Source organism: Oryzias latipes, chromosome 20, assembly GCF_053564925.1.
Source record: "Oryzias latipes strain Hd-rR chromosome 20, Olatipes_Hd-rR_3.1".
Taxonomy (NCBI): domain Eukaryota; kingdom Metazoa; phylum Chordata; class Actinopteri; order Beloniformes; family Adrianichthyidae; genus Oryzias; species Oryzias latipes.
Genome location: NC_136256.1, coordinates 22,025,737 through 22,036,266, shown reverse-complemented (window position 1 = coordinate 22,036,266; position 10,530 = coordinate 22,025,737). Strand labels below are relative to the sequence as shown.

The 10,530-nt window shown below is 40.1% G+C and overlaps 1 protein-coding gene across 1 annotated transcript; it reads left to right on the top strand.

Annotated features, from left to right (window-relative positions):
• Nucleotides 1-7,276: 7,276 nt before the first annotated feature.
• On the top strand, nt 7,277-9,315 carry si:ch211-161h7.8 (thiosulfate:glutathione sulfurtransferase). Its single transcript, XM_004081064.5, has 4 exons — nt 7,277-7,541; nt 7,807-7,935; nt 8,022-8,184; nt 9,042-9,315. The coding sequence occupies exons 1-4, from the start codon at nt 7,361-7,363 to the stop codon at nt 9,094-9,096; spliced, it is 528 nt and encodes a 175-aa protein (XP_004081112.1). The 5' UTR covers nt 7,277-7,360; the 3' UTR covers nt 9,097-9,315.
• Nucleotides 9,316-10,530: the final 1,215 nt, after the last annotated feature.

Sequence of the window (10,530 nt, the reverse complement as noted above, 5' to 3'; positions counted from 1 at the left end):
AGACTTCTCAACTTTTCTAACATATATCTCTGCTCTTTCACCAAATGTTTTATTACTAGGAGACCTAAATATTCACCTGGATAATGTTAACAATTCACTTACTAATGATTTCCTATCCTGTTTGGACAGTTTTGGTTTTCAACAATTTGTGGATTTTCCCACTCACTCAAAAGGACACATTCTGGACTTACAGTTTTTCTCTGTCGCTTTAGTACAATTCTCAGATCAGAATTGAAGTTTGCAAATACGTGTGTGCATTTCTCAAAACAATTTGTACAAACAGCAAAACTCTATGGATTTCTTGCAAAAGCCTGTAACATGCTCAAAATCTTTAGTTCATCTCTCAAAACTAAGTCTTGATGTCATTGAACATGTCAGTGCCATCAGAATGTCAAGTCCTTGTGTCATTGTCTACGAACAAGACAGTCAAATTACTTAGTCATGTTGTCAATATAACTGTGTACTTTAGAGGGAGGTTCTGATGTAAACTATGGCTAAAGTTTTGATGACAATTATTGTAAAATGTAAGTTACACCTTTTTTGTTTGATTGCAAGAGACTGGACAAGATTCCCATTTACACTTTTATTGTTCATATGGTAATTTGTTGACAGACCATGTCATACCAACATAGAAAAAACCCACTGCAAACAGTAACACAAAGGGAAAAAAAAGATAAGACAATATTCTGTACAACAGTACAGGCAGTGCAGTAGGAATTGGTGTGGTCTTCCTTCACCTCTTGTCGTTCCTGTATGTTAGCCACAAATTCTCATCCACATCACAGCGAATATCCTCTCTTGCAATGCAGTGTGGAAAGAATCTTTTAGAGTGTCTTATCCAGCCTCTGCAGGCGTCTGCTGTGATGTCATCACACGCTACATCCATGGCAGCCAGGAGGGGCATTTGTGTATGTGGCTGGCGATCATAAACTTTCCATCTCCATGCTGAGAAAAATTCCTCAATAGGGTTAAGGAATGGAGAATAGGGTGAAATGGACTGTTGGAGTGATGAAAACTCTCATTGTCCCAAACTATCACATACATTGGCAGGTGATCTCCACTCTGACCCCTCTCTTCTTCAGGGATGAGATCTCTGTAGAGAGTTTCTAGAAAGGTTATAAGATGTTCTGTTGTATGGACCTATTATGGGAATATGAGTAAGCACACCATTGTCACAGATGGCAGCACCCATGGTTATGTTCCCGCCCCGTTGGCCTGGCACATCATCTGTAGCCCTGTGGTCGATATTTCGGCCTCTTCCTCGGTTTTGCCCCCTAACTCCTCCACCAGCCTCACTCCTCTTCCTCTTCTTCTCTCTGGCTGTTGACCCAGTCCAATTCCTCGTCCTTCCATTGTCAGACATAGAACATTGTGTTGTGCTTCAGCCATATACAGTATATACTTGCCCATTGATTGTCAATGAGATGCACCTTTGTTAGAGGAAGTCAAGTCACCTTAGAGCAATTTAACAATTCAGGACAGATTTAGACAAAAAAACATATAATGGAGATGTATAGAAATATGTTTGTCACATTATGACAACATGGTCAACCATTTTGCAGGTAATGACTTATACGATGAACTAATGACTAGGTGTTTTGAGGGGTAAGACTATTGCACAGTGAAATATATAATACATTTTGATCAACATGACATAAACAATTGATAATGTAGCAAAGAGCACAGAATTGTACATAATCATTTGCATGGATGTACCAAAGCAATTGCAACTTGTTCAAAGAAGTGAGAAACTGCTTATATGATGTGCACAAGTGACATCATGATGTGAAGATTGAACAAATTGTTTTGGGAATTTCATTCTGATCTGAGAATTGTACTAAAGCGACTGAGAAAAACTGTAAGCTGCTCAGGTATCATACCCATGGACTGTAAATCAAACTTCATCCCGTTCAACCGACCATATGCTTGTGACATTTAATATCAATTTGTTTCTTTCCAAACACAAGCCTTCACGCAATATTACCTTCCGAAAAGCTAAGGATATCAACCTGGAGATTTTATCTACCCTGATCAGTGAACTCCCAAATACAGACAGTTTTACAGCTCCAGATCAACTTGTTTCATACTGCAACACACACCTGCACCACATCCTCAACACACTTGCTCCACTCAAATCCAGATCTGTCTCATTTACCTATACTGCTCCCTGGTACACCCCCACTCTCAGACAGTTAAAAGCAAAAGGTCGTCAACTTGAAAGACTCTACACCAAAACCGGACTAACTATCCACAAAGACATGTACACACAGCACATTCTCCACTATAAAGAATGCATCTCCAAAACCAAATCTGCCTACTACTCCAATCTAATCAATTCAAATAAAGAAAATTCAAAGATTCTTTTCTCCCTCATCTCTAACATCATCAAACCTCCTGACTCCCTTCCATCATATCTCTATTCAACTGATTTCTGCAACACCTTGGCTTCATTTTTCACCACAAAAATCTGTCTTATCCATCAACAGCTTTCCCCCAACTCTGCTCCATTTCTATCTTCCATTCCGTCTTTTACGTCTGATGATTTGTTTTCTTCATTTACCCTACCCACAGTTAGTCAAACATCTACATTAATTAAAAAATCCAAACCTTCCACACGCCAGCTTGACCCACTGCCCACCATCCTTGTTAAACTACTGCTCCCTCTCTTTGTCCTCTCATCACCAACATAATCCATGCTTCCCTCACCTCTGGAATTGTTCCTCCTGCACTCAAAACTGCTGCTGTCACTCCCATACTTAAAAAATTGGGTGCAGATCCCACAGACCTCAATATTTACCGTCCCATTTCCAACCTTCCATTCTTTTCAAAAATTCTTGAGAAAAAGTATCTGCTTAGCTTCATGCTCATCTGTCCTCCAATAATCTGTAGGAATTTTTCCAATCTGCCTTCCGTCTCCTTCATAGTACTGAAACTGCTCTTCTAAAAATGACTAATGACCTTCTCCTCTCTGCTGACTGTGGTTTATTATCCATCCTCCTTTTGCTTGATCTCAGTTCAGCTTTTGACACCATTTCTCATTCCATCCTCCTGAACAGACTCTCTTCCATTGGCATTTCTGGCACCATCCTCTCCTGGTTTCACTCCTACCTGTCTGACCGTATTCAGTTTATCCAACTGAAATCTTTCACTTCTCATTCTGTCCCCATCACAACTGGTGTCCCTCAGGGTTCTGTCCTTGGTCCACTCCTCTTTATTATCTTCCTTCTTCCGCTTGGTCATATTTTCCCAAAACACCACATCCATTTTCATTGCTATGCGGATGACACCCAGCTCTATCTTTCCAGCCAACCCAACACCACACTGCCCCCATTAGCGCTGATTGACTGCATCAATGAAGTCAAATCCTGGTTCACCTCAAACTTTTTAAAACTCAATAGCAATAAAACTGAACTTCTTCTGATAGGCACCAAATCCACCCTGAGCAAGACCAACCATTTCTCTCTTTCCATTGACGGCTCCATCATCTCTCCCTCCCCTCAGGTAAAGAGTTTGGGTGTCATCCTCGACAGTAGTCTTTCTTTCTCTTCTCACATAAACAGCGTCACCAGATCAGCCTACTTCCATCTACGCAACATCCAACGTCTCCGGCCCTCCCTCACTACTCAGTCCCCTGCTGTACTTGTACATAGTCTTGTTACTTCCCGCCTGGACTATTGTAACTCTCTTCTATTTGGTCTCCCACAAAAAACCCTCCATAAACTTCAAATGGTTCAGAATTCAGCAGTTCGTATCATCACATGCACTTCCTCCATCAACCATGTCACACCTATCCTTCAACAGCTTCACTGGCTCCCCCTCCCATTCCGCATTCAATACAAAATCTTGCTCTACGCATTCAAAGCCTTTCACAACCTTGCACCTCCATATCTCTCTGACCTCCTTCATATCTCCATACCTGCTCGCTCCCTCCGCTCCTCTTCCTCTATCCAGTTTTCTGTCCCTTCTGCCCGTCTTGTCACCATGGGGAGCCGGGCATTCAGTTGCTCTGCTCCCCGGCTTTGGAACTCACTCCCCCCTGACCTCCGCAACACTGACACACTCCCACATTTCAAATCAAAGCTAAAAACTCATCTTTTCCAAATGGCCTATTCACTTTAACATTGACCTTTTCATGTTTTTATATATTGTTTATTTTTTATTTAATTGTGTATTTATTTAAATTGTTGTTGTTGTTTTAACTGTTTATTGTATTTTATACTGTATACATGCTGTGCGGCGACCTTGAGTGCCCAGAAAGGTGCCTTATAAATAAAATTTACTATTATTATTATTATTATTATTATCATAAATCCTTTTACATTTGATTCTGTCAGGTTAGGTTATATTGACAGTGTTTGGGTCCTAATATATAGTTGCCCAATTCGATATTTCAAGTCAAATCCCCCCTAGATATGAATAAATACACACACATTTTTATTTTTTATTCTAAGAAATTAAAAACTCTGTTGCTCTCGCGGGCCACATAAAATGACATGGAGGGCCACATTTGGCCCCTGGGCCTTGAGTTTGACACATGTATTGTAAGGTAAACATACAATGAAAATGGGATCAAGAATACAAAGAATGCATTAGGATAATAGTAAACTTTAACAAAACAGACTAAACTAAACTGATATTCCTGCCCTTAGACCCCCCTTCACGGTAAGGAAAAACTCCTTAAAAACCGGTAGGTGGCAATTTTGCACATGGAAACTTGTAAAACCAAAGAAGAAGACGGGCTCAGCATGGGCGGGGTTAACATTCCACAGCGTTTCAGCATTCCACTATGTTGTGCAGTTCTGCAGGCTGCAGCCAGGGGTAGTTGCACACCTCCGCTACGTGCTCACACACCCATCTCCACCTGCAGGCGCTCCCCCTCTCTCTCGTGGCACGCTCAGCACACACCCACTCCGCAACACACCTTTCTGTGACCGACTCCATCTAGTGTTGAAACTGAGAAGTGCAACAGAGTTGAACTCAAGCACCATGTGCGAGCCATATTCAATTATATTTTCAAAATTTGCTGCGGGCCAATAAAAACAGACCCGCGGGCCGCAGTTTGCCCGCGGGCCGTAGTTTGGACACCCCTGGTTTAGCTCAATGAGTTGTATCGCTAGAGGAGACACGCCCGCTTGGGAAGCCTGGCCGACGGTGGCAGAGCACGACGCCATCTTGGTGAGGTTGACGGCGCCCACATGACAATGATTTCTAGAGTTATAGTTTTATTTTATTGATTTAGAAAGATGATAAACATTGAATTCACAAGTGGCATCAATTAAAAAGCATTTAAAAAAATCAGAATGTATGACAAACTATTTTGTGACAGACGGCTTAATCCTGAACTAATTCCAATTCTATAGAGAGACTTTTTGTTTAATCTGGCCACCTGACCTAGATTTGTGTTAGTTTGAATAGGTTTGATGATGAATCAGGTCCTCTTTGTACAACAGAAGAACTGCTGTTCAATTTAAACCGAACAAGAGATTTTTTGCCAAAGGTCTTGATAAACCACATTACAGGTCCTGTTGAATGTGAGAGAATAAAGTGTATCAGAAAAGGGCAGAACGTAATAATTAATTGAATATACTGACATGCACTAGTTGTGTAAAAACAATTCAGTCACTCAGATTTCCATGTTTTTTCTCCTTATATGGCTTCAAAGAGTTGTGGAAAAAACTTTCAGACCTGCAGGCAAGTTTATGTAGTTGGTTTCCCTCTCTTCCTGAAAGCTGTTCAAATTCATGAAAGTTCTGTATATGAATCCTGGTGTCTCAATCCAGGCAGGGATTCATTCCAGAGGAGTTGTGCACGCCTCAGCAGCTAACTCTGTGCTGTCAGACTAGGATGTCACTCATTGGCTCTGAAGGGTTAAGAAATGACATGACTTTTGGGTTGAAGCTTTAAAGATGATGCTACAAAAAATGAACAGGATATGAAGAAACACTTAAAAATATTGTAAGGCATGTGGCTGCACTAGTTCATTAGTTAGGATTCATACTGATAATGTCTTTTCTTTCTTTTATTGTTGCTTTTAAAACAGTTTTACACCATGAGACACTGTAAGACAGCATGAAAACTATGGAAAAATTAAACATACAGACAGAAATGAGTCATAAAATACATTCAAAAGATGCACAAAAAAAATTTTTTACGATCACCACCAGAAAAGAACACAGACCTCAAAAGCTACAGACACATGTGACGCGTGTCCAAAGCTGAACGCTGGTTCTTGTACACACATTTAGCCCATGGTGGTCACACTGGATAAGCAGAGTGGCGCTTTTTCTCATTTTTCTACTGTTTACCAGAACATGTCCACTACCTACAGTTGGAAAAGACGTGGTGTGAAATGTTGACGTTCTGCAAATCTCACAAATCTTGCTCCAGGCTTTTTCTAGCTCTACTCCGATAACTGAGAGACTTGCTGTCATATCATACCGGCCAGGCAAAAATTGCAGTTATCAATTTCTCTTCCATGATCAATTTTTTAAGTGTTTGGCATTTCCTTGAGTTAAAGGGGATGTCATGCATATGTCACTACCAAATCTGAGCCCCTGATTGGTCACTTTGTGACATTTGAACTTGCAATGCACGTTTAGTGGCGCACATTAAGTAGAGCCTGAATATAGAAACTTTGAACACCAGAGTTTCAAATCCAGAAGCCTGAAAAATGTGTTTACGTGTTATTACATGGACTTTTCATTGGTGTGAACACAGCTCTCCTTCCTGCAGGCTGGTGAAATGTGCCTTCCAATTTGAGACTTAAAGTAATAGAGGTGAAACATTCTGCAAAAATAATGCCTCTGAGACATTTACATGGCTCAAAGAAAGTCATGGAATATTTTTGAAAGTTTATATGACAAGTTGTGACTTAATTTTGCAATACACACTCATTTTTAACTTGTCCTTTCTGGCTTTTAAAAAGGGTTATAAAAACACAGAAAGGGTTACTTTGTAATTTATTTATTTTTTTTGCCCTCCGATTTAAAGTTCTATGTCACACCTACATTTTTTTTCAAACTGCATTTTTTGTCTGACCACTCATGATTCACATCAATTTGAATAAAGAAATACTCAGAAACACAGTTGTGAGCTTTAATTGTGCCATGTATGTCCTCCATTACGAGGGAAAAAATACAAGAATATGTTAAAAGCACTAAAAACATAATTTTCATTGGACTGGGTCATAGAACCACCCAGGCTTGCTATTTTATAAAATGACCAGAAGGGGGCAGCGTTGTGAAGCTAACAGAGCTATATAAAAACATCGAAGAAGAAGTAAGTCTGACGGCGTACGTACACTGACGTCACGGGGAGACGTGCTCGTTGGTACAGTGTAGTGGCACGTCAAGATTGTGTGATGTTTTCATTCCAGAGCGCCGCTCTCGTCGCAGCCATGCTGTTGGCGGTGGTGTCCAGAGTTCTCTGCCAGGCTGTTACGCAAGCTAACCTTCGGTCGTCCCCGACCTTTGCCTCCTCCTTCGCACGGACTTTCACAGCCGCCACTCCATCATCATGCGGCGGAGAAAAAAAGGAGAACGGTGAGTGAAGTTTAAACAGTTTTGAGTCAGTCATGCGGTTACTTTCACTCTAATACTTTCCTGTTGAACTCGAATAATAAGTCTGTTTGGTTAAAGTTCACTAGAGGAATTTGCTAAATCAACAGTAAATCAATGTAATACTTACTAGTATCAATATTATATGAAAAACGCAGCCTATTTATTAGTATTTTGCAGTCAACGCTTCTCTTGAAAATATCAACTATCAAAAATAAATGTTTCTAAATTTTCTGCCCTTTTTTCCCAGATCAAGCCTTCGTGGTGACCCACTCGCAGCTGAAGACGATGCTGACTAACCGTGACATTCAGCTTTTCGATGTCAGAGACCCGGATGAACACCAGGAAGGGCGCATTCCTCAGGCTGTCAACCTCCCATGTAAGCTTTAATACCACAGGGAGGGGGAAACGTGTGGAGATGTTTAGCAGCCTTTAAACTTCAGCTGTGTTTTTAATGCACGCCAGTGGGAGTCCTGGAGGAGTCTCTGAAGCTTCCATCTGATCACTTTGAGCAGAGGTTCAAGGTGAAGGCTCCTGAGAAGGAGGACGCCAACATAGTGTTCCATTGCAGGACAGGCAAAAGGAGCTTCCAGGCTCTGGGGATTGCACACCAGCTGGGATTTCACAAGTATGTCAACTTCAAGCCCCACTGCAATGAAAACCTTTTTTTATTTTGGAAAAGAAAATTAAGATTAAAACAGCATTTCTCCCAAGCTCCCTGCTCCACTCCACTCCACTCCATTCACCTGCAGACAAATGAATCCATACTTTGCTTTCTCCTCATCTGAGCTGGCACCTGGCTCTAAACTGTATGGCTGGATGGCTCCAATATTGCTCACCGCTTTTGTTACACTGCTAATGTTAGCTTCAGAGGGGCTGAAAGCTAGTAGTAGAGCGATTTAAACTAAAGGATGATGGGAAATGAGTGCAGACTTACTTAGCTGGGTTGGTAAGGTGAAAGGCTACCACGCAGGAATCCAGGGTTTTGATTCTCGGAGAGGAATGAACAATGATACTGGGGGTTATTACTATATAAATGGCGAGCAATTAACAACATCCAGTGAGGGTCCTTGGGCAAGACTCTTACCGCTCCCCCAGGGGATGGGTCAAAAGTGGAGAAGATTTCCCAATTGTGGGATAAATAAAGTATTAATTATTTATTTAAATTAGAGGCTAATTTCTAGTAAACAACTGCCACTCTGTTAAAACTATGTCCTAAAATACACAGAATTTTAATTTTGCCTAAAAGGGGCATAATCACATTTAAGAGACCACTGGAAAGACTTTTGAAATGGATCAAATGATGATTGGAGTGAGACTTGAAGATGAGATTTTCTGAACTTAACCTGTAGCTGTTAGTAATCCCTTCTTGATAACTGTTTTTAGATTTATAGTGTACAGCTCCCAGAATCTGTTGGTATTAAAAACATATCTTTACAAACATATCTTTATATCTTCTGTTTTTGTTTTGTTTTTTCCCTACAGGGCTAGACATTACAAAGGAGGCTACGTTGAGTGGGTTAAACAAGAAGGAAAATGAATCCAGACTTGAATGTCTTTCACACTCCTGTCTTTGTTTTTTATTGTTTGGTTTTTGTGTGTGTGGTGTTTTTAAAAAGATATTGACTATACAGAATGTATAGCAAGATTGCACGGACTTAACACTCGATGTTTTATGACATTTAGACTGTTACACGTTTTTAAACTGAGCTGAATGTTTCTGCTTTTATAAATAAATAAAGAAACTACAAACTGCCTATTAAACTGGTCCGTTCTTATCTGGTTAAATCCTTGTATTAGCTACTTTTTTTTTTTAGTTTACATAAATACACACATACAGCAAAAGGAGTTTGTGCTGAAATCAATGGAATTTAATTTAGTGTTAAATTCTTTGCAGATTAGTTCATAAAAATGTAGAGGAAAAGTCGCTAAAGTTATGACAATATCTGTCTTAAATCTTTTTCATTTACCGCCTTAAAATGTTAAACAATTTTTTATTTGGAACTGCAGTTCAATTTGAATTGTCAAAATATTTTTCCAAATCGAAAAAAAAACCTGCTGATAAAAAGATTAATTTCAGAACTTCTCTTAGAATTTTTCTTAAGATTTCTATTTTATTGGTCAGGTCAAACCTTTGGCTATATTATCATAAAACTATTCAAATATTACATTTTGGACCTGGATGATTTGTTTGAAGAATTTGTATACATTTGCTTTCATTGTTCCAGTAATAAAATAACTGATTTAAAAATCAGCCACAGTATAATAAGTATTCTACCTTTAGAGCTGAACAATTAAATTAAAGTTAGTGTGTTTTTTTTCTAGTCTCAATGCCATCTCAGCTTTGGAAAGAGCAGTTCCACTTACTGATCAACAGATGGCAGCAAACGTTCAGCAAACTACAGGCAGAATGGATATACATTCTCTTTACTGTCATTTGTTTTATCACTCAAACCTTTTCTGCCATCATTATTTTTTATTATTATTGCAGCAATGCTTTCAGGGCCTGACCTTGACACTGGTTGTAGTCCAGACATATATGGAGTCAGATGGTGACGGCTCTGTGAGCAGCTGCCATCTGATGAAGGCCGGCTCCTTCATTCAGAGAAAAAGCAGATCCTCCTTTCTGCTCCCTTCCTCTCTCTGTGTGTGCTTGTCTCCTTTATTGTGTCTCAGTGTGAAAGCAATAGTAGGCGGCGGTGGAGGCTATGACCAATGGCACCTGGATTGTGCCTCATGTTCCACTCTGAGTTATAAATTACCAATTCAGTGCAGCAATTGCCAGTCCGGGATAGATCGCACGCTTCTGGTGGATTTCTTCATTGTTCTGTGATTGTCCAGAAATAGGAACACATCAGAAGGGGTCAAAAACTGAAGAACAGTTTTGATGGGGGGGGGGATTCATTTGCAACACTGCATGGGAGTCAAACTTTCACATGTCTTGAGAATGTCAAGCACCACCTCTCATCTGATG

Excerpts from the sequence above, each read along its gene's own strand:
- si:ch211-161h7.8 (XM_004081064.5), top strand. The coding sequence starts at position 7,361 with ATGTTTTCATTCCAGAGCGCCGCTCTCGTCGCAGCCATGCTGTTGGCG. Across the intron at positions 7,542-7,806 it reads CGGAGAAAAAAAGGAGAACG|ATCAAGCCTTCGTGGTGACC; the intron begins GTGAGTGAAGTT and ends CTTTTTTCCCAG. Across the intron at positions 8,185-9,041 it reads CACCAGCTGGGATTTCACAA|GGCTAGACATTACAAAGGAG; the intron begins GTATGTCAACTT and ends TTTTCCCTACAG.